The 24,548-nt window shown below is 42.3% G+C and overlaps 1 protein-coding gene across 4 annotated transcripts in view; it reads left to right on the forward strand.

Moving 5' to 3' along the window:
* TMTC1 (transmembrane O-mannosyltransferase targeting cadherins 1) overlaps window positions 1-24,548 on the forward strand; it is a 267,202-nt gene that overhangs the window by 185,223 nt on the left and 57,431 nt on the right. For 3 of the 4 annotated variants that reach the window (XM_064591454.1, XM_064591452.1, XM_064591455.1), the window contains 3 exons: window positions 3,248-3,415; window positions 7,098-7,187; window positions 10,859-10,972. In XM_064591454.1, the coding sequence (XP_064447524.1) occupies window positions 3,248-3,415; window positions 7,098-7,187; window positions 10,859-10,972 (372 nt within the window). The remainder of the gene's footprint in view (window positions 1-3,247; window positions 3,416-7,097; window positions 7,188-10,858; window positions 10,973-24,548) is intronic. The other variant, XM_064591453.1, reaches the window with a different exon arrangement.

The following is a 24,548-nucleotide window of genomic DNA, read 5'->3' on the forward strand; positions in this document are numbered from 1 at the left end:
CAGATGTTGAAAGATGAAATGTCATAATAGAGAAGCATCTTAATCTTTGTGATATTGTGTTCACATTTGTAAGAATGTGATACTCTCTAAGAAATTTGCAAGCCTAAGTAGAGATGATTTTATATGGCTTACTATTTCCTTAAACCATATGTCAATACAAGGACTTTCCAAAAAAAATGATCACATTACTTGATACTGATGCCTGTGCTGAGTGGAAAGGAATGGCCTTCTCCTTCTTTGGTTATAGCAGGGGTCACTCCTCCTTCGGTTATAGCAGGGGTCAACACACTGTGGCTCCCGAGGGGAGGCTGGCCCACTGCCTGTTTTATAAATACATTTTATTGGAACACAGCCATGCCCATTCATTTACATGGTGTCGATGACTGCTTTCCTGCTCCAAAGATAGAGTGGGCAGGACAGAAAAGCCTGAAAGTCCTGAGATATTTACTCTCTGGCCCCTTCCAGAAAACATTTGCCAACTTCTGGAGATCAGCATCGTGTTAGAGTCATGGGTGTTCTCTGTTACTAGCTGTGGGTGCTGCAGACAAGTTATTTGACTCCTATAAGCTTTAATTTCCTCAATTAAGAAGTCAAAGATACCAAGGATTATATATTTAAATCAGATAATATATTTAAAGCCAGTACCGTCCTTATCCTCGGCCCTACCAATATTGTGGACAGGCCCATGCAACGCTCTGAGTGTGGTGCCTGGCCAATAGGAAGGACTCAGTATAAACATACGGATGTGTAAAATAGCTCATTACTTCTGTCATTGTTATCTTCGTTATTCTTGTCTTCTGCCATTTTGTGGCCATAGCTCAGAGACCCTGTGTGGAGATCCCAGTGTTCTCTTCTTCCACTGCTCTGCCGCAGGGCAGCTCTGTTTCCTACAAGGAGACAGAAAACTAGTACTAAAATTTTGTGAATGGCGTGGTTAGGAGGGAAGTAGGTGAAGCTGTGTGGTAAGGTATGAGGAACGCCAAGGATCAAGTCAAAAGCCAGACAAGCAGGAGAGCATATGGAGCGTGAATTTGGAATCTGAAATGCGTGGGTTTGTATCTTCGGCCCTCCTATACAGGCTGTGTGACCGAATTCAGGAAATCAGTTCACCTTTCTCCTTGTCAGCGTCCTTATGGTTAAACACCGCTCACAGCGAGTGACCCACAGGGACGCGAGGATGGGCTGGACTCCTACACGGAACGTGCTTGGCCCGTGAGATATGCTCAGCAAACATTAGTTCTCCATGGCGCTGCCTTATGAAAGCAGGAGCAAGAAGACAGCGAGAGCTGTGGGTGCCTGCACGGGGTACATGCATTTCAGGACTTTGCTCCCGTGGCGCCATTCCAGACCATATTAAAATCTCAACTTCCTCCCCACCCCGGACTTCCTCTTCCTCTTTGCTTGATAGATTGTTACCCACGTAACATATCCTGCTGTGGGGTACACTCTGTTTTATTTGCTTATTGTCCCCACCCACGTGGGTTCCACGAGGACAGGAATTATTGTCTATTTTGTCCACTGATATGATCTCATGGCAGGATACAGTTGGGGGTTTATTAAATATCTGTTGAACAGAAGAACAGAGCCCAGAAGGCTTTTGTGTGGCCAGAGATGCACCCTGCTCCATTAGAGCTGGGATTTGGATGAAGCTGGAGAAGCAAATGGCAAGCATCCTCATGAACTCAAGCAGCCATGGTGACCTATAATGCATCGGCATGGCCGGTTGTAGAGACTGAGAGACGTTTGGAAAATCTTGAAACCTTTAAGGCCCAACATGACTTGTGGAAGTGGGAAGAGGTTTTGGGGTTTTATTATTTTTGTGTTAGTGACTCTACGTTCTAGCATGTTCAAGGTTTCTGCACAGTGCTTATGGCAATCAAATCCAGCCTCCTTAGCTCAAATCTAGTAAGTGGGGTGGTGACTCCCTTTGTTTGGCCTAACAGTGAACCCTCAAAGTTTAAGGAGCTGGACCAACCGACTTAGGGGATTTGAAGTATGGAATTGGAGCTTGAACGTGAACTGATTCCCAGCATCTCCATGTCAGAAACCTCAAATGCTTCTCTTGTTTTTCTACCCTTGATACCATAGACCTTTAGAAAAGGGAACAGAAGTGGAGAGATTTTTTTTTAAAGGAGATATGTTTAGAAATGAGACTATTTAAGTGTTTTCCTTTACAAAACCAATCTGCCCCAGTAGACTGGAGTTCTTTGAGGGCAGGACCTGTGGTTTATTCATAATTGAATTCTTAATGCCCACTATATTGCCAGTCACATATAGAGAGAGAATGAATAAATAATTGAACAAGTAAATGGGCTATATTAATTTTGGGCTTCTTATGGCACTAATGTCTAACTGATGTAGGATTTCTTTACACAAGCTGGCTTCATTCTTAAAATATTCCGTAATAATTTGTAGTCTATTATCCAGGGAAAGAAGTGGGTCTTAACTGAAATGCTCATGGCTGATGGATACAAATTAAATGTTTGTGATTTCTGAGGCCAGTCGACTGCATAGATGATGTGAGGGACCACATTCCAGCCAAAGGTTTTTAGAGCTGTGCTGTCGACACGCCACTCAGATAACATGAGAGAGTCTTCATGTCTATTTAGAAAGCTGAGCCAGAGTCAGCAAGAAAATCCTATCAAAACGGTTTGTCTGTGACGGGCTCCAAGACGCAATGCTCAGGAGCTGGCCTGGGGATAGATGATTTTCCTTCCGCATAAGGACTTCGACCAGAGTGGGAACATGCCAGGCGGCACATCCCTAGAGACAGACTGCCAGTGCTCCTTGGTGACCAGCATTCCTCCCAGGTGCTGATAGGGAGCTCTTGGGGGGACTGGCTCTCACAAAGCCACGACGTCACCCTCTGCGACACAGTCTAGATTTAGACTCGTGGTGCCAATATGGTTATACAGTGTCAGTGACAAAAGACAGCGAGAGTCAGAGGGTCTGTTCACGAACCAAGAACACACAAAGGGGACGTCTGCTGATGCTGCTGAAATCCAGGGCAGTTTGAGCCTAAACGATGAACCTGTTACTCTCCACACTAACGCCAGAGGGCTAGCAATGCGCTGGAATAGCGCCTCAGAGAAACAACATGTAAATACTGTGTAAGATGGGGGGGGTTATATTTGCTTCTCTGTCACGGGGCAAGTTTTATTTGAAAGTTAGTTATATGGGATCGAATACTCAGGGGGACTCCACTGCACCCCCGAAGTAATCCTGCCTCTCTCCCTCTGTTTCCCAGCATGGGCTACTGCATCCTTTTTGTGCACGGATTGAGGAAGCTCTGCACTTGGCTGAATCGATGCGGGGCCACCACGCTGACCGTGTGCACTGTGCTGCTATTATTGCTTTTCTCCTGGAAAACTGTGAAGCAGAATGAAATTTGGCTGTCAAGAGAGTCCCTGTTCAGGTACGATTAGATGGAGAAAAGCAAAGCTCTTCCCATGCATTTCTTTGCTTACATATTTGTTTCCAAACAAATGAGATAACATGGGTCTGGCAATAATCATTAACCCACGGGTTTTTGGTTTTGTTTTGTTTTTTTTTTTAAAGTAAAGTTTTAAGTGGAAGATGTAATTTTATTTGAGGTTTTAGCTTTAGTTTTTTAAATGGTATTCAATAAAGTTTAATGTGAGCTCATTCTAAGTGAATTTATGAAAATAAGGTTCATGGGAAGGTTTCTGGGTCTGTGGAACCGTCGTAATGATGAGCTGGGCTCTAAAATCAGCTATAAACAAAATGAAATGATAAGCCTAACTTCATTATGCAGACAAGTCAATGAGAAAGGTGAGCACCCAGCAGGAAGGAAGAGGAACGCAGGACATTTTCTTTAGACTCTTCCAGGACATTAAGTTGTGATCTGTGATCTAGTTGCTTTATTCTGAACATTAATTGTGAACAAAGAAATGGAAGACTTTTCTCATCTCCTGGTAGGTTTCTGTGTGGTATAGAAGCTGTTTCTGAATGTAACAACGTCACCTGAAAGCCCTAAACTTGTCGTAAAGTATAAACATTCTTCGGGACTGTTGCTCATCGTGCCGTGTTTTCTGGACCTTAGGGCGCCTCACTAATGCATAATGACCTTCACCTGGGCTCCCTGGCACTGCCCCACCAGGATCCCAACAGGATTTTTCCAGGTTTCCAGGGATTCCCAGTCTGTGCCCTCTTCCAGCTTCTGTCCTCACTTACGACCCAGTTACACAATTCAGTCAGTGTGGTTTTTACTTGGTTCTCTGCTCAGCTGATACCCAACACTTATACTCTGGGAGCAAACAACGGAAACAGAGTTGGGATCGCTTGGGAAAAAGGAAAATATTGGAAGAGTAGAGGAAGGTGCACAGAATTGAAGGGCTACTATAGAAGTTGGCACAGAGCAGACAGGAAAACAGGCTTCGGGATAATCTGTCTTGAGAGCACCCGAGCGCCCACCCAGGAACAAATAAGTAAACTTACACCAGGTATTTTTTATCTTCACATCAAAGCCTTGGAAAAATTAAGTCCTCTGGCTGAGCTTGAGCTGTATGTCACATGCCTGCCCTTTGTCTCCACCAGGGCACTAGAATGAGTGATTGGCCAAAGAAGCCCCTCTGACTTCCAGGGAGTTAGGCCAAGCACCTTGGGGTTCCACTGAGACTTCACAGAGTGAGGCAAGAGTGAATTCCCCACAGGAAATCCAAGTACTGGAGGAGGGGCACAGACTATAGCTGCCAAGAATGAACAAACAGATGAATGAATGAATGAGCAAATGAACAAATAAGACAAATGTTCACTGCACTCTTCTACTATCTTAAAACAACATATTTGATTTTGCTACTTGGCAGTTTAACTTTTTTCTTAATAGAAAAAAATTAGTTTGGTATGCACGTCTTTTCTTTTCCCCAATTATTTTATTTATTTACTTGAGAGAGAGAGAACGCCTGTACCCACGAGCAGGGGGAGAGGGAGAAGCAGACTCCCCGCTGAGCAGGGAGCCTGATGCAGGGCTCGATCCCAGGACCCCGGGATCATGACCTGAGCTGAAGGCAGATGCTTAACCGACTGAGCCACCCAGGCACCCCTGGCACGCATGTCTTATTAGCTTATTTATTATTACTATATCGTCATGGTCATCATCATTACCACAGTGGGTACTGTAGAGACCTGGTGATTTTTTTATGAATATTTTTTCACCTTAAGATCCCAGATTCTATTCATTCTCTGTCACATACCTTTACCTGGCAGTTCTCCCAGACCACAGTGAACTTGTTCCCTCTTGCTAACCATGCTGAGGTCATTCTGTAAACACAGGGGCATGGAAGTTCAGCAATACAACTTCCCCTTAGTCTCTGTTGGCTTGAATTTTTTTTTCTTTTGCTTTCAGCAGTCAATGCTTTTATGAGAGACCTTAAAATTGTTCCACCCTGTATTAAGCCCTTTGCTTGAATCAAGGTACTAACAGAGGTTGGGTCTTCTGATGATGTTTACTGCTTTATCAGAGCAACTTTGGGGGTGGATTTTGGCAGGCAGCAGTTTATTTCAAGGATAACAAGTTCATGTTCAAATCCTCTAAGGCTGATGCCAGTTTAAAAACAGATCAACAAAAAGCTCATTGACCTTGCATCCAGAGGCTTCTGGGTTTTTTTAGATGAAAGTATGTAGTGACAGCTGATTACTAAAACACAGCCATTCTACATATGTGCTTGAAGAGGTTTTGTGCCCCAGGAGGCCTTTGGTGATCAAATGGAATTTTATATAATGTGCAAATCAAAGCTTTTGATAGTTTTTAGAAAACTTTGCCTATTACAATTTATGTATGTCCCAAGAAAAGTTTTAAGCATCTGAGACTTTAAGAATATTCTTTATTCTCTAAAACCAGATGTTTGCATGTATTCATCAGTGCTGAGTCATGCTCGAATCAGTTGAAACGAACATTTACCAAGAATCTTTGAAGGAAGATAGAGTTACCGGATTGAGTATGGGGACTGGAGTTAGACTTTCTGGCTCCTCTCCAAGTACCGCCATTTCATAGCTGTGTGACCTTGGGCAAGGTACCTAACCACTCCATGCCTTAGTTTCTTTATTTTGAAACTTAAAAGAATAATAATAATGTTCTATTTGGGGTGTAGTGTAAGAATAAATGAGTATGTGAAAGATGCATAAGGCAGTACAACAAACACTATGTAAGGTTTTCAAATTATTGCTGTTTACTATGTTCTAGGGTATGAGAGAGAGGTGGTGGGAAGGGGGAGAGAGAGATTATCTGTAGATGAGCTGAAAGTCTGCATGGGGGTCAGACACATAAGCACATTTTAACATAACATAGCAGGTGGTAGACAGAGGCAGCAGGACAACTGTGTAAGTACAAGCAGGCTGCTAAGAACAACCCAGGCCTTCAAGAACTGTTCCCTTATAGACCTGAGCTACGTACAGAAAGATGAAAACAACCTAAATTAGCCACGGTGATCAAAACCAAGAACTGGCTGATTGGAGTAAGAAAAATTTGTTATAATTCTAGATAAGGTGATGCCCCTGTGAGAAGCCCATCTGGCTTCTCCTCTGTTCTAAACAATGAACTCATTGACCGTTCCTTGGACGTAGGGTCTCATTAAGGCCTCTCTTATTACATGGAGTGGTTTTGCTTGGCAGTACTATGAACAGTCTTACAGAGTATCTTAGGACAGACCTTTGTGTTGGAGAAAATCCAAATTTCCGTCAAGGCCCAGCCTTTCCAGCCAAGGCGTCCTCTAACAAAAAAGATCCCACCGTGTGATGTATTCTTAGGAGGTACAGATGCAAGGCCCCCCTCACAGCTTTGTAGTGCCACAGGCAAGAAGCTTGCACAGAGCCTAAGAAGCTGCACTTGTGTCTTACCAGAGGCCTGGAGAGAGTAATTGGTCCAGGCTGAACTAGCTGTGAAGAGGAGAAGCCAGGCTTTGAACCCGGATTTGATATAAAAGAATACATAAGCCTTGCTACGCTGATTCTTTACTTTATGTTTTCTAACTAAAACTAAGCCCAGTATTTAAAAAAAAGAGAGGGGGAGAGAGCGAGAGGGAGGGGTTGGTTCCTAATCATAGCTGCAAGCTATATTTTCTTTAATTCTTTATAACAAGGAACTGTTCTGGTAGCCTAACCTGGGAAGAGGGTCACTGCACAGCTCCAGCTGGGCCTGGTAACAGCCCCGAATTTTGGATTTGTTTGGGGTAAGTAGAACTGTAATAACACATTTTGGTAAAAGCCCCTCTATGCCCCAAATCTTCGAAATACCTGAAAAGGCAGAGAGCACATTTTTCTTTTATTGGCATCTAGTTAAGTGTCTCTCTGAATCCCATTCATGAACTATTTAAGTGATCCACAGACCATCAATTAAGAATTTCTGGCCTAGATTATTCTCCATCTCTGTAGGGAACACATTTCTGTTTCTTCCTTTCTGAATTGCTAAGCCAGAGAGATCAGCCAACGTCCCAGGGCCAAGAATATGTGCTGAAGTTTGGCAAATTCTTTTGTAAAGGAGTGGATGGTAAATATTTTAGTCTTTGTGGGCCATATAGTGTCTTTTTGCAACGACTCAACCCTGCTGTTGTCTCGGGAACGATGCCAAAGATAATAGGTAAACACATTGGCGCGCCCGCGGCCCACAAGGCCATAATTTGCTTAGCAATGAGATAAACATTGTGATAGTGAAATTATAATGTTACTATGTCCTGTGGTACCTTTCTGGTTTAGCATCACATGTTGATCAGCTTCAGGAATGGTTCTGACCATGTATTGGCCTTGGTTGAAATCTCTGCTCCACTACTTTTCTCGGTCTGTAAACTTTAGAGAAAGGTCTTCATCTCTCTGAACTTTAGTGTTCTTATCTGTGGTGTGGGAGGTACCATAATTCTACCCATCCAGTAGGTTATTGAAGGGATAAAAGGAGACGATCCAGGGAAATGAGTGCTTAGCCTGGAACTTGGTTCAGACTGAGCATTCCGTCCCGTGAGTACTAGGCATTCTGGATGTGGCATTGTGCACCCTCAGGTCATAGCAGGGTCAACGTTGAAGAGAATCACAAATCCTTCTTACTTTCCTTTCCTGTTAACCTCTGGCTGAACACCGCTCATTATTATTATTTGTTTTAATGTTTGTTTTCTCATCAGGAATTCGGGAATGGTTCTCGTGACCTATTGTCCAGCAATGCCAACAAAACAAATTGATGTTCTATAAACTTGGAGATATATCTGAGAGAAGAGGCTTTTGAGTCATGTTTGTTATTTTTCAAGTGTTGTACCAATGAGAGGTGTGAGGGAGAAATGTGAGGTACATGAATGAAGATCCTGAGCTGAAAGGAGATTTTTCTTTGTAATCAGCATTGGGATTATGAACGGGGATGGAGCTCCAACTGCATACCTAATGAATACTACAGGTCTTTGTAGAGTAAATATATGTAAGCTGCTGTTTCCATCGAAACGACTGTGCTATGAAACAGTAGCATCTGTAGAGCAAAAGGAGGGGACTGGCTCTGGAAGCAGAAGCCGCCTGGCCAGTTACAGCTACGTGGAAACTTTTGCCTTTGGCCAGTTGCTTATTTCCCCTTTTCCACAAACAACTCATTGTAAAATGAGAGACTGGAAAAACATAGCAGAAAAATACCACAGAGAGAACATAAAGGTCAAAAACAACAATGGAAAAAGCAGTGTGTTCTTCGGATTCCAGTGACCCCACCCCACATCTGCTTGCCTGTTACGAACATCATTACTTCCTCTGGCCATCACTGAACAATGCCCCGATCTTCGCAAGGACCATGTTTCCACAGGCCTAATTGTCTGTTCCTCAGGTGATACATAAATTAGAGTCACCATGTTAATCACACAGAGGGAGGGATCAATTCCAATATGCCAGTTACGTCCATGCTGACATCAAAGTTACCTTTAAAATCTGCCTTGTACCATGCACTACTTATTTCTGGATAGAAAAATCAGAAATTTTCCTGGGTAGACATTGGAATGTTTTTTAAGCCGTTACTAGCACTCTGACCCAGACTCTTCCCCGGTGACTGAATTCACTTTGCGTACTATCCATTTTAAATATTCCATTAAAATCCTGGCTTTCTGTGGCAGCTGTAGGGTCTCACCATAGAGTGACTGAAGGATACCGAGGGTTTCACGGGAGCACCCGAACGTCGGCCTTTGTCAATCTTTTGTCTTGGGTGCATCCGTTTCTACTGAGACAGTTTCTCCTGTCTCCTCCCTGGGGGTCCAATCCCGGCCGCCAATATTCAGAGAGCTTTATAAGAGGGGAAACTGAGATCCCAGTGTTCAGAATGCAAATCTTCACCTAAGCTACCTTTGAGGTACCACCCTTCTCCCTTCCCTCGGTGGTACCTGTCATTCCCGAGTACAGGATCTCTCTAGCTCAGCTTTTCCAGAGAGTAAAACTCCTGTCTTTTGCTGGAATGGGGAAGGAATAATGAAAAAAGTCACTTGGATGTTCAGGGTCAGGATGGCAATCTGGGCTTTAACTGCTCCTGAGAGATTTAGTCTGTGATCAGCCATGCCCCAGCCACCACAAAATCCTAGCCACCTGCCCTACCTTTGTGGGCACCGAAGCAGCCTGCCTAAGTTTGGAGTCTGCTGCCTTCAGATGATGTTGCCCTCGGGTCAGTCTCTAGGCTCTTGCACTCCCTGTAAGTTCTGTCCTCTGGAGAGTTCCTCGGGTGGCCAGCCAGTGGGTTTTAAGTTGGGACTATCTTTGCTGGTCCTAAGGAACTGGTTATTTTAGGGAAGGTTCAACAAAGATCACAAAGCCCTTACATATTTCCCCAAGAGATCTTTAACACTTTGTATGAAACCCTTCTATTGATCTTACCTTTCAAAACTAAATGAAAGTATGTTACGTGGGAGAGGTAGTAGTGCTTTAGAGTTGCCCCAAAGCTAGGTTGTCCTGCTTTTCTCCTTGCTCTCTCTCATCAGCTGTCTGCCTCCCACATTTCATCCATGCACGGTCTGGGAGTTTTCTTTCCAAGTGGCCCTCCAGCCCATCTTCCATCATTCCCCTGCCACCACCTGCCTGCACGTTGAGGGAACGAGGGACTCTAGAACCCAAGCTAGAATCCTCTAGAATCCCACCTCTTCCACTGGACCAGCTGTATAATCTTGTGCAGGTTAAACATGTGGGCTAGTTACAAACAAGAAACGGATCCTCTCCTGCCCTACCTGCCCCTGGAATCATCTTCAAAGCTTCACTGCTATCCTGTAGGGATTCCCCAGGCATTTGCTTATGGCAGCCCAAGCAGACTAACACAGTGGCCATGGAAGCAGGGTTTTTACCTTTTTGAGCAAAATCTCACTTCCTTATCTGCAACTTGTAAAATAATTATACTTGCATTTATTTATTTATTTATTTTTAATTAGCCCAGGCTTGGGTACATGGGAAATGTTAATTTCCAATAAAACTTAATAGGGAGGCCAGTCTACAGTCATCCCTCTTGTCATGATTTATTTTTGTAGACACTCTCTCAACTTTTTTTTTTTAAGGAAGGTTATAAGTGCACAAAAGAAGCAAGGAAGGAAAAAAAACTGAATGAACCTGAGCATGCAGGTTTGTTCTGCAGAGAATAATCTATCACCCTGTGCCGCCACCTCTGCTTCCTATCAAGTTAGCATGTTTGTTTAGTTGTGCACACCACCCACTGCCTTCATTGTTTTCCACAGAAGCATGTTTTGTAAGTCACATAATTCATAAATTCTGAAAAACCTGACTTAGATGGATATAACGGACGTTCCGAATGCAGGTTCATGAAACTTGAGTAAAATATGAAAGAAACCAATGATGCTCCTAAATACAGTTCTTTGTTGCTCTTTTTTCTTTTCTTTAAATGTATTAATTGTAGGTCTGGAGTTCAAACCCTGCCCCACAATGCCAAGGTTCACTACAACTACGCCAATTTCCTGAAGGACCAGGGTCGGACCCGGGAAGCCATCTACCACTACAGAACGGCCCTCGGGTAAGCAGCACAGCTGTGCTTCTCAGGCCCTTGTTCATTCACTCGCCCTCCCAGTGTGCGCTGGGAGGACAGTGGACATCTCCTTGGAGGTGTAAGGGTCCTGGACTCTCCATCTTTCGGCTCCGTGTTCAAGTCTGTGGTGAATGTGCTAATTCTGCCTTGCTTCTAATTCTTGGTGTTTTCCTGCAAAAGTTTCCATTGCTACCCACTACTCAGTGAAGTGACGCTTGGTCGAATACACACACGCAGGCAAACAAGAGTTGGGTATTCCAATGAATTCTTCCCACTTTAGGCTTCCCATCGTCAGAAAGGATTTATATGAAGACATCTGAGTATAGAAATGAAATACCCTGATAGTTGTATTAAATAGACGGAAAACTAGAAGGCACTTGATTACCATATTGGGAATATGTTAATAAGGGGTGCGCATGCCTCTGTGTGTGTGTGTGTGTGTGTGTGCGCACGCGCAAATATATATGTGTATGTGCGTATATATATGAACAGCCCTGGCACTCTCCTTGTACTCCTCTCCTTGTATTCATTTGGAAGAGACTGTACAAAATATAGCTTTAAGTTGTCACTTTAAGAGAAACCACAAAATCAAGCCTGCGTTACCAGCGGCAGACTGCTCTTGAGTATTCAAAATTGCAACTCTTACTTTCAAGATGGTCTTATCTAAAAGATTCCACATGATGAATGTCTTTAACCTGCAACATGTGGGCACGAGAACTATACATCAAGTCAGATGTATAGTTCTCCTCAGAGACTCCTCAGAGTCTCCAAACGTGGGCAAAACAAAGAAACATGAGTCTTCTCTTTTATTGTACTATGGGGCTCACAGAAGCTTTTTAAAGAGGTTTCCATGCCCCTAGAGATTGGCCCACATTTGGCTGAATTTTCTGATACTGTTCTGCTTTGGGACACATTAAAGTATGTATACTGGGGCGCCTGGGTGGCTCAGTCATTAAGCATCTGCCTTCAGCTCAGGTCATGCTCCCAGAGTCCTGGGATAGAGCCCTGCATCGGGCTCCCTGCTGGCAGGAAGCCTGCCTCTCCCTCTCCCACTCCCCCTGCATTCTCTCTCTCTGTCAAATAAATAAAATAAAATCTTTTTTAAAAAATGAGAAATTTGACCTAGAAAAAAATAAAGTATATATACTGAACACATCTACATTTCCCTCAAGCACATACGAGGATTATCTCAAAGCTTAGTTTGAAATCATCATTCTTAAAGTAACTGACCTGATTTTTAAAATTATCCTTTTGAACAATGATCTTACATAAGTATATTGTTCATAAATCAAATTCTTTTAGACTTTAGGCTCTCTTAGGTAATATTCAATACGGCCAAAATTTTAAGCTGTGCACATCAAGTTCACTGTCAGATACTTTTCCAAAGATATAAGAAATGCAAGTCCCAGAGGAAAATTGTAACAAAACTTTTTATTGAGGAAAAGAAGTTTTATTAAGGAATAGAAGATCATTTTTAAGATTTAATAAAGAATTATATTCTTTCCCTGGAAGCCAATTTACCCAAATGTTTACAGTACTTATCTCTAGTTAGTGAGATTATGGTTTAATTCTTTTCTCTGTACTTTATTTTGTGTTCCAGATGTTCTACAGTGAACATGTATTATTTTTGCAATGAGGAGATGTCATTTTTAAAGAGGCATATATTCCTTCAAGGGCACAAATAAAGTATGTTTTGGTGTAATGATTAATTAATGTTTCAGGGTTTTAGATGGCATTCTTGAAGAGAAGAGAGCAGTAAATTTGCCTGAAAAATAGTGGTTGAAAGAAAGTATTATCAGTATCCTTTAAAATTTATTGCATTCTAACAGACTGTTTTCTGTCAAGTTCAAACAGAAAAAATAAGGCAGACCCTAAGGCACACCTTGGGGCAAAGATACAAATTATATAAAATTCTCCGGTAGCCGATTTTACAGAATTATAGTAGCTGGTTGGGTACTACCACTTTTTTCCCATGAAACAATAAAAATAAATGTTTGCTTCAGCAACTGTGCTTCTGGAAGAAAGCATTAAGAAGTGGGGAAAAAACAATTAAAACTATAAATACACTGCATAGTAATTAGTGAAATATTTCATCCTCTCAGACCAGGCTCAAAATACTTCTGATTTAAGTAGCATCATTTCTGTGTGGATACCTCTGTGGTGAATTTTCAGTGGGTGTTTTGTTTTGCTTTTTAATTTAAATTGTCACTCCTTGTGTTAGAGAGAAAAGGAAAATACCAGGACTATTCATCATTTTGATGATTATTCATCCTAGGTGACTGGAAGATGGCCCTTATTTTTTAAATTTAATTTAATTTAGTTTTTTTGGAGAGAGAGCATGCACACAAGGGGCAGAGGGGGAGGGGCAGAGAGAGAGAATCTCAATCAGATTCCATGCTCAGTGCGGAGCCCAACATGGGGGCTCAAACTCATGACCCTGAGATCATGACCTGAGCTGAAATCAAGAGTCGGGTGCTAAACCGACTGAGCCACCCAGGCATCCTAGATTGCCCTAATTTTGATATTGCTTTTTCTTTGCTGAAGTTGCTGAGACAGGAATTCTCCCCTCTCCCAACTACCTTATCTCTATTTCAACTTCAGTATATTTGATATTTTCCATATTTGCACACAGCAAGAAAGAATGATTAGGGAAATGCAGGGCTAGCGGTGCTATTATCTGAAATCAGTCCCCACAATTATCCATTTCTATCGTAATGACTGTGTAGATCCCAAAGGCAATGATGAAATTAGTCATTAGGGTTTTTATCTATACCAATATCATTTTGGCTGCCTTACAATTCTAGAAATAATGCTACATTAAATTGGTAATTATATATGACATGAATATTCTGCTTCTTTTAAACCTTCTTTGTTTTTTTAAAGATTTATTTATTTATTTCTGGGGGTGGGAGGAGCAGAGTCAGAGGGAGAGAAAAAATGTTGGAGCAGACTCCCTGCCGAGCAGGGAGCCCAATGCAGGGCTTAATCCCAGAACCCTGAGATCACGATCTGAGCCGAAATCAAGAGCCGGCCGCATAACCGACTGAGCCACCCAGGCGCCGCAACCTTATTTTATTTATTTTATTTTTTAAACAAGATGGAAGTATACTAACTTCTCCTCCCTTTCAGTGTACCTCATTTATTCTATTTCTGCAGTGCAAGGGAAATCTCCCTTGGAAAATGCTGCAGCTGAAGTTTCAGGTTCAGATTAAGACCCAAATCAGCAAAGGAAAATGGCAGAACTCTTAAATCCTTAATGAACACAAGTGTTACCTTTGCCTTGCTGGGAGGGGCAGCTGTGATGTTTATACCTGTTCCAGGTTGTATAAAGTTTGGGATTCTATTTGGTTCAGAATCAGAACACCACTGGTAGATCTGCCATATGCCTCCAAAGCTTTCTGGTCATTGTTTAAAACCTGGAAAAGTGGGGCACCTGGGTGGCTCAGTTGGTTAAGCGACTGCCTTTGGCTCAGGTCATGATCCTGGAGTCCTGGGATCAAGTCCCATGTTGGGCTCCCAGCTCAGCGGGGAGCCTGCTTCTCCCTCTGACCCTCTCCCCTCTCATGCTGTTTCTCTCTCTCTCTCAAATAAATAAAATCTTAAAACAAAAACAAAACAAAACAAAAACCTGGAAAAGTTTCTACCATTCCATCTCATGTGAGTGGAGTAGAAATTCCAGGGACCACCCAATATCTCAGCTCTTCCTGCACAAAATAACCCATGAAATAATTTGTCCAGTAAGCCCAAAGAGAGAGATCGTGGCCCAACCTGGATAACGTGCAGCAGATACTAAATGTGTACTTGGCCAGAGGTTTGTTGATCAGCTTAAAACATCAGTTAAAAGGGGAGAATCATAAAATAAATTATACACACTCTTGAATGATTTTATTGTACCCTAAAATTTCCCATGTACATCCATTCACCAATCTTCAAATGTCAAACCAAGCTTTTTCCTTTGGGTTAAGAGTCTAATGATTATAATCTGCAAAAATCACACACATAAGTCCTTTCTCTGATGATCAGGTTTTCATACTTTTTTTTTTTTTTTTTTTTTGAGAGAGAGAGAATGAGAGACAGAGAGCATGAGAGGGAGGAGGGTCAGAGGGAGAAGCAGACTCCCTGCCGAGCAGGGAGCCCGATGCAGGACTCGATCCCGGGACTCCAGGATCATGACCTGAGCCGAAGGCAGTCGCTTAACCAACTGAGCCACCCAGGCGCCCCAGGTTTTCATACTTTAAAGTGGAATAAAAATGTAATGACTGTGAGATTTTTCTCCTATAGTTTTTTTACAGATACTCTACATCTAATCAACAGCAATTTCTTGAGCAAATTCCCTTTTTTGAGTATTTCTAGAGTATTTACATAGTTTTCATAGAAATACAACTCTCTTTTTCACATCTATATCAGTTTGCAAGATATTTCATTACATGGTACAATTGCAATAAAAACTACAACTGCCATAAATTTGTTAACAAACACAACTGTCTTTTAGTCATACAACTCAACTCACAGAATCAAAAAGGCCCATGCTTATAGAGAAAGTTTATTAAGTTGTGGGTATCCACCAATATGTTTTGCAGAGAATAGAGAACATCTAGAAATCTGACGACATAGTGAAGAGACTGTTTTAAAAGAGATTTCACTATAGGTGATAGAGTCATGGAAATTGTTTCTCATCTTATATTTAAAACCCCTGCATGACTCAGTTACTGGTTGGTTAAAATGGGCTGGCCATCAAGAGCCCTGCACCTGGGAATGAATAGAGTTCACTTTGTCCAGGTGGGTCAGGAAGGTCTCCCTACTGTCAGCACAAATTATCCCATATTCCACGGAGCATTTGTTCACTTAGATGCCCTCTTCCTGCCAGCCCACTATAATAAGCACCCCCATACTCAGATTCACTGATGCATCCCAGGTGATTAGATATCAGCCCTGTGCAGTATTCTGTCCTGATACAAGGGCTGTGATCTTCAGTCAGCCAGACTGCTGTTTTCTCTACACAGGTATGGTTTCAACATGAAATACACAGTAAATCATCTAAGATTTCCATCCTCCCATACTCCTATCAAGCAGGAGATGCATTACTCTTCCCCAATGGCACTCAAATGTGCTTGGGCAGCCATGGGACCCTTAGAGCGGCCTTACGCACTCCCAATATATCTGTTGTTGATGTTCTAAACAGAAAATCTGAAGGGAAAGAAAGAGGGTAGAAGTCCTTGACCAGACTCTTTTATTGGCATAATTAAAGGGGAAGAAATGTTCTTTTAATGCTCCTGTCCCGAAGACATCTCTACTAGTTCTATTTAATTGCCTTCCACGTGGGAAAGGATAGAACTAAAATCTTTCTGATTAGAATTTTTTAATGCATAAAATAGAGACTCATCATGATAATAATAGCCATTGACAGAGATAGCATTCTTTGCATTCCCTCCTGTGTGGATAACTGGAACTCTGCAAGGAGATTCCATTAGACTGGGTAAGTCTATGTGGAAAAAAGGAAGTAATAAAAGAATCGAGGAAACATCGTATCATTAGAGTCTAAAGAATCTAACCATGTGTAATTAACCCCCCATTCACTGATGTCCTGAGTATATCAATAAAATTATTACAATTCCTTTGAAAAATGCTATCTGTAAAGTGGCTGGAGTTTGAACATTTTTTTTAAAATCAGGATTTAATGGTTATTTTAAAAGTCCTTCATTACACAGCCTATTTTAAGTGAACATTTAAAATAACTCTTATGAGTAAAAGTGACCTTGGATACCAGCTGCCATGTATTTCTGGAAACAATTAAAATTCTAGGACCATTTGTTAACCAGATTTAACAAGTGGAGATGGGCTCTTCTGTCCGTGTGGTATTTTCATTTATAAAAGTCTAAATACACTTCCCAGTATCACAGATAGACACTTGAAATTATTTTTATTTTTTTGTTGATGAAATTAGAACCTCCCTCTATTTATTTTGTGTTAATTAAGTCTGGCAGTTTTATTCATTAAATCCACGAAGTTAAACACTATTTCATTTAGAAAACTAGAATTTCGTGACCATACTTATGGTTCTGTCATTTCTATTGAAGCGTATTTCGCTGTCTGGTTTTTTGGTGTTTTTTCCACCTGCCTTACACCACTCTTTCACTTCAAGAACTCGCCGTGCTTCCCCAGGAAACAGAATCCCAGGCAGGGATCTGCAAGCAGGAAGTCCAGTGAGGAGTGCTCTCTGGAACGCTAGGGAAGGAAGCCAGGGAAGCAGGATGGGCAGAGGGAGAGATGATAGGCAGTGCAGTTCCAGAGCCTCGGCTGACCCCTGAGGAAGCCCTGGAGCTTCGAGGGCCCCTCAGGATGGCCATGAATGGAGGCAAGAGATGGAACCTTTACGTCCCCTCATGAACCTTGGGTGAGGCTGAGCCCCATGCCCAGAGAAGTCCAGGCTGTGAGCTGTCAGCAGATGGGGAAACAAGCCCCTCAGATGGGAGTGGTGTCTGGGTGGTGGGAGACAGCATCCGCGACCCCGGTTTAATTATAATTTTTTACATAAGCAGATATGAGCATTTTAACAATATCATCTAGATTTTCTGTTAAAGTGACAACATAGGAGGTTGGAATATTACAAGGTAACTCCTATAGAAAGTTCAAAGCCGTGCCTAATACCCGGCAGTGATAAACTCGTTAAATGTTATCCATGTCCCAAATCTGACCACTTCTCTCCACCTCCACCGCCTACCGTGTGTGTCTCACGTAGATTCCTATCTCTCAGAGCCCCTGCAGCTGCCTCCAGGCCCCGCACCATCTTTCTCAGACCTCACCTCCTGCTACTTTTCTTGCCGGCTCGGCTCCAGCCACGTGGGGCTTCAGGGACTCTGAATTTGTGGTTTTCTCTTCCCAGAATACCCCCTCCCTCTCTAAAAGCTGCCTCCTTCCCTTCCTTCCGGGCTCCCTACTAGGTCATCTTGTCAACAAGGCCTTCCCCGGCCACCCCACCTAAGAGTGCAGTCACCACCAACATACTGCCCCCAGACCTATCTTGCCCTTCTCCTGTCCTTCGTTTCCCAGCTCCTCAGAGATTTTGTTTAAAACCCTTCCTTTAAAGCCTTCACTTTATCCACTTCTCTGGGCACTTTTCCATTCATACTTAAATATTCTCAGGGCGCCTGGGTGGCTCCGTTGGTTGAGCGTCCACCTCTTGATATTGGCTCAGGTCATGATCTCGGGTCGTGAGATCGAGCCCCGTGTTGGTCTTTGCATTCAGCAGGGAGTGTGCTTGAGATTCTCTCTCCCTCTTCCTCTGCCCCTCCCCTCCCCACTCTCACACTCTCTTTCTCTCTCTAAAGATTTATTTATTTATTTTTTAGAGAGAGGTGGGGAGACAGAGTATGCACACGAGCAGGGGGAGAGGGAGAGAGAAAGAATTTCAAGCTGACTCCCTGCTGAGCGTAGAGCCCAACACGGGGCTCGATCTCATGACCCAAGATCATGACCTGAGCTGAAATCAAGAGGTGGACGCTCAATCGACTGAGCCACCCAGGCACCCCTCTATCTCTCTCTAAAATAAATAAACAAACAAACAAACAAATAAATAAATAAATAAAAGAAAATGAAATAAATGAAATACTCTAAATAGTCTCAAGTCTCTGCCATCTTGAAACAAGTATGCAAACCAGCCTCTGCATCTCCTGTTTTCCCCTTCCTGCCATTCAGTCTGTCTGTTCCCACCTTTCGACTGTTGAAATTTCCTGCCGGTCTCAGTGTCTTCTCCTTTATTTCCCTCTTGTTACCCCCCCACCAGCCGTGGGTGGTTCCTGCTCTACTACCCAGAACTGTTCGCAAGCGCACCAGTTGCCTCCACACGGGGAACTCCAGAGGAGGACCCTGCTTGGGAGTTAAATTACTTGACTCTCGGCAGCATTAATTTTGTTGAACGATCCCTCCTCCTTAGAGCAAATTCTTTTTCAGCTTCCATGCTGCCTTGGTTTGCCTTCTGTTTCTCTAGACTCTCCTCCAAACCCTTGATGGAGGAGCTCTCAGGCTCCTCTGCTAGGCCTTCTCTTCTCAAGCTTTGCCTTCCTCCCAGGGGATTTCTTCAGTTCCAAAGGCTTTAGAAAGCGTCTGTATGCTGATTAACTCTCAAAGCTGTAATTTCACCATGTAACTTTCCCATATCAAAGCAGTCTATCCACCTGATTCCTGGACGTTTCCACAGATTTCCCTCTGCACTTGAAACTCCCCTTACCACCTTCTCTCCAAAACCAGCTCCTTGACCTTTATTGGCCCCCTTTCCAGTTTGTGCTTAAGCCAGAGTAAAAAGTTATGTTTCCTGCGTTCTGTTGGGTTTTGCTTTCTCTCTTGGAAACACCTTCCTTCCTCTTCCTGCTTATATCCCCTCCTCCCCTTCCCCTGACCCTCAACTATTACTGCCCCACTGGTAAAGCATCATCTCCCCTGGAAACACCTTGGTGAGCACCATGGCTCCTTCCATGGGCTCCTGCTGCTTGTACTACCCACCTCCCATCCCTCCACCCCCCCCGCCCAGTTTCTGCTTTGTCTCTTTCTGCCATGTGTGCTCTGATCACAGTGCATTGGAGTAATTTGGTGTCCTTGTCTCTCCCTCTTCTGCCACAGGACCTCCTTGAGAGCATGGACTCCTTTTTCTTTATTGCTGTGGGCCCTTAGCAGAGGGCCTGGCACATCGTAGGTGCTCAATAAATGTTAAAATGTTTGTTGAAAGACCGAATGAATGTAATGCACAGAGTATCACAGATCCCCTTAGAGTCCGAGGACAACTCCGTAGTAACAAGCAGTGTTTCTCAAATGGGAGAGCTGTCAACTATTTAGATGGAACAACTCTTCATTATGCAGTATTGTCCTGTGCATCAGAAGATGTTAAACACCACTACTTCCTGCTAGTGGTGACCACCAATTCCTGAGGTGGATAGTCTGGATATGCGCCCCTTTTGTCCCCATCCTTCATGATCTTCATGGGCAGTTCTTGATTAGGAATATGGACACACTTTTCCCTCCTCCTGCTGTCCTTTTCTAAGTTGATCTAACAACCGGAATACTGTTCATGCCACAAAGTGTCATTTCAATAAGGATTCCATGTGCACATTGATCTGTCACACAGGACTTTGAATCTCCTTACAGCCTTGGATGTGCTTTTTTAAAATTGCATGTGTCTGGAATTCCATTTGGTGTTGAGCATATCAGAAAGGCTTGGAGGAAATTGCTCTGGTGCCTGTGGGGATCGTTTGCTTTAGATGATGGATTGCCAGGCTTTGGAATGAGGGTTTCACAGACAACATTCCTACATTCTTAAAATGGAGAGAGTCACATGTCCTTCACATCTGAGAACCCACGGCAGAGGAGAGACAGATGGATACAAGATGACTTGAGTGCTCCTGGGTTAGTGATGAAGAAATAACGGATGTTATTTTGACTGATGGGAGCAAGTCGAAGGCCATTGACAGCAGTGAAGAGAATGATTTTTTTTTTGGAGGATGAGAAATCCATATGAGAGAAGGAGACCTGGCACCTTCAGCCTGGTATGGGTTCATTAGGGCTATAGATGGAGCAAAAAAAATACCACCCAGAGGTCCTTCAACTCACCCCAAAACACTGTTTGTGGTGGAACAAGTATGATGATGAGTATAGACATACCCATCATTTATTCACACAGAAGCCCATTCGTTCACACAGAAGGTCCATATGTTATTGACCTTATTGTTATAGAGAAAGCAGCTAAAGGACAGACATAAATTCAAAATCACGTAGCTAAAAAGTCACCCATGGCTTCTGACTCCAAAGCAATTCCCCACCATCTGCCACAAAAACCAGAGTTACCTCAGGCCTCTGAGAAGGGTTAAATTATGTTCACCATTTTCTATTTCAAAGAGCAGAGAAGTATTTAATTCAATACATTTCCCAACCTTTAAATTGTCAGGAACCAGGAAAATTCAGCCACTTAAAATGACTCATTTCCTGAGGGCATCAGAACAGGATTTTACTCTCAATTCTCTTGGAAAATCAATTGGGCGGAGTCCTTCTGGATCACGGGGAGAGGTCATCCATTGTGAGAGGTCAGATAATTGAGTTGGCCCTCTTTGGAGAGCCTGTCCCATTTCCCTAAACAGCACGTGAAGTTTTTTCCAAAGCTTTTTGAAATGGGTGGGAAGGAGTATAAATGCAAAAAGAAAGTGGCAAGACTTATTTGCTGGGTGTTAATGGCAATTCCAAACAAGTAAAGAAGCAGACCAATCCGTGTCACCCAGTACATTTTAGTGACACGATGGTTCAAATCTTACAACAGGGAAAAACTGAATGTCAGAGACTAATCTGGTTAAAAATATGCTGCTGACTCCTGAAATAAAGTTTACTTTGGGTGTTCTTTTTTAGTCCAGTGAAATTCAGGTTTTATGGTTGCATTTTTTTCCCAGCCATGTTTTTCTTTTGGATTTTTTTTTTCTCAACAGGAAATAGAAAATAAACATCTGACCTTAGCATAGTTAACCTCAAATAAATTAATCTGTGGAATGAAAATCAGACAAATAAATCAAGGTGTATATATTCTGAAGGGAAATTGCAAACTGGAGCTCATGATACAATGTTGCTTGCACAATGAAATGCCTTATAAGGTACTCAAAACGTTGAAAAATTATGAGCATCCTTAACTTTTGAAAAGACTATACAAAATTCAAAGTAAATGACTGAAAGAAAATATAAAATCACACTTTAGTCACATCCATCTTATGTCTTTGAGTCTTCAGGTTGATCTTGAGGTTGAAGCTTAAGAACAGTAATGAGAGCATACATATATCTTGTACACTTACTGAGTATTGCTGGTTCTAAAACGCTTTTCCAAATACTGTGGTCTTCAGAGATACCATGGTTATTTTGTATGGCAGATAACATATTTTTCCAGTGCATAAGCATCTCAGTAGCCAAGTGTCCTGAGTATTGAGTTTATTCTACTTCTGTCCCTGAGAACTGGTTCCTGTAATATCATAGTCGAATGGACTGGCCAAAGAAAAAAAGGAGAAGTTATTCTAAATGGAAGCTCTAATTTGTAGCAGTTTATTTGCTGAAGGTGGAATGACTCAAGATTTTTTTGGAAAATAAATAGATTTACAGGAACCAACTGTCTTCTTAACACAAGAACACAACTGCTTCTGATTTTTTTAAAAATCTATTATCTACTCAATTTCTTTCCACAGCTATAACACAGTACAGTAATTCTACTTGAAGAATTAGGAGGGTTAGGGATCCCTGGGTGGCTCAGTCAGTTAGGCCTCAGCCTTCAGCTCAGGTCATGATGCCAGGGTCCTGGGATCAAGTCCCACATCAGGCTCCTTCCCTGGTGGGGAGCCTGCTGCTCCCCCTGCTTGTGCTCTCTCTCTCTCTGACAAATAAATAAGTAAAATCTTAAAAAAAAAAAAAAATAGGAGGGTTAGATGAGAAAATGGAAGAAAAGGTGTGAAGTATCAATCTATCCTAGGTCCCTTTGGACCCATTTTCTTTTGTTCCCACCCCCAGTAATGATCTATTAATATGTTGTTGATGTTGATTCTCAGAGCTAAAGTAACTGGGAATGGAGGAGAATAATAATTATATCCTTAACTATTACTTTATCACTTCTGCATAAGGAAATGCTAGTAGATAAAAATTAAGAACCCCTTAAATGCTCAAATGTACATGTACTTATCAAGAATACAAATTTTCCAATACATGAAAAAAATTATCTCAGTCTGAGATAACTGTATCTCTAGATTTCATTTTTATTTTATTCTATTTTTTTAGTGGGGGAGGGACAAAGAGAGAGGGGGAGAGAGAATCTTAAGCAGGCTCCGCACCCATTGGGGAGTCCAATGCGGGACTCAGTATCCCGACCCTGAGATACTGACGTGAGCCGAAATCAAAAGTCGGATGCTTAACTGACTGAGCCACCCAGGTGCCCCAAGATTTCATTTTTAAAGAGAAAAAATAAGCTTCCTTATACCCTGGAGCTGCTTGACAAAACAGCATATTTTCTGTATAATAAATTTTTAAAAATTTAACTCACCAAAATAAGAATGACAGTAATAAAGAAATAGCAAGAGAGCACCCATAAACAATACAAATGTTGAGTAAGAGTGTGAGAAAGAAAATCCCATGGCTGTTCGCACTCGTCTTAAAAAAAAATAGGTCTGAAAACACCACTCCACTCTAGTTCAGTGACACTTTTGTTGAAATTTTTTTTTTAGATGGGGAAGGGAATAATTAATCACTAACAGAAATTTTGTAAAACATACCTATAGAAGTCAAAGTCAAGATGGGCTTAATTTATTCTGACCAGGGATGTAGCAACATAAACATCTCTTAAATTGTTCATTTTTCCAGTAGAAAATTCCCCTCCTGGAGACCTCAATATTGACTTGGACCCAAGCTAATTCAAACACAAGTTCATTTAAAAAAGTAAACACACAAAATAACCTTGTCCTTGCCTAGGTCTTCAGTAAACAAGAGAAGAGTATGTGTTTTAAGAATATATCTACATCGGGGCGCCTTGGTGGCTCAGTTGGTTAAGCGACTGCCTTCGGCTCGGGTCATGATCCTGGAGTCCCTGGATCGAGTCCTGCATCGGGCTCCCTGCTCAATGGGGAGTCTGCTTCTCCCTCTGACCCTCCCCTGTCTCATGTGCTCTCTCTCTCAAATGAATAAATAAAATCTAAAAAAATATATATATATATATATATATATATATATATATATATATCTACATCTATCTTGAACTCAAAATAAAATGTGTTTTTTTTTTCCTGACCTAGTTATTGAAGAATCCTGTTGATGAAATTCAGCTTTGTTTTATAAATAATGCAATGCTTGCTTGTGAGTAGCTGAACCGAATCAGATACCCAGTGAGAGAGGATATTGCTAGCAGACCCTTACTATTACCAGGAATACACGATCTCACACATTTTTCAGGTGGAGGGCTCTGGGTGGCAATAGGTTCAGTAAACCACTCTAGAAGCCAGCAATCCCCTTCCTGCCTGGGTCGGGACTCTTCGTTAACATACAGCCTCTTTCCTGATTGTGGCTGGCAGACAAGTTTTTGGAGCAAAAGTCTCACTCAAGGCCCTTTTCCTCACAAGGCTCATACCTGTTTCTCATTGCTTCCTTTCTCGCTGCTTATTTCTGGTTTTGAGAGTTTGGTGTGGACTTATATTCAGTTTCTGAATTGGAAAAAAGAAAGGGGAGAGAGAAACATGGACTCCATGAAATGTGAAAGCCCATGACTGTTTAAGTGACAGTGGAATCGTGAGTGAAGATAAAGTTTGACAAGGTGGGCGGAGAGCCAGTGCCAAGGGCAGTTGCTTGACAGTGTAGATGGGCGCGGCAAGAGGTGGGTGAGTCCTTGGGGGAAGATCTTACTGAATTTAGACCATCCTTTCCCATAGGTAGTGCTTTCACCTCAGACATTGATTTCAAGGGCTCCCAAGCCTAAAGAAATAAGCAAAAGATCAAGTTTTAAGAAGGCAGATTTCCCCGGGAAGCTTCCTCTTACAGGTGGTCAACAGGGAAACAAGAATTGCTCTCA

Source organism: Mirounga angustirostris, unplaced genomic scaffold (genome assembly GCF_029215605.1).
Source record: "Mirounga angustirostris isolate CCGP_5_RB_7025 unplaced genomic scaffold, mMirAng1.0.hap1 SCAF_5, whole genome shotgun sequence".
Classification (NCBI taxonomy): Eukaryota; Metazoa; Chordata; class Mammalia; order Carnivora; family Phocidae; genus Mirounga; species Mirounga angustirostris.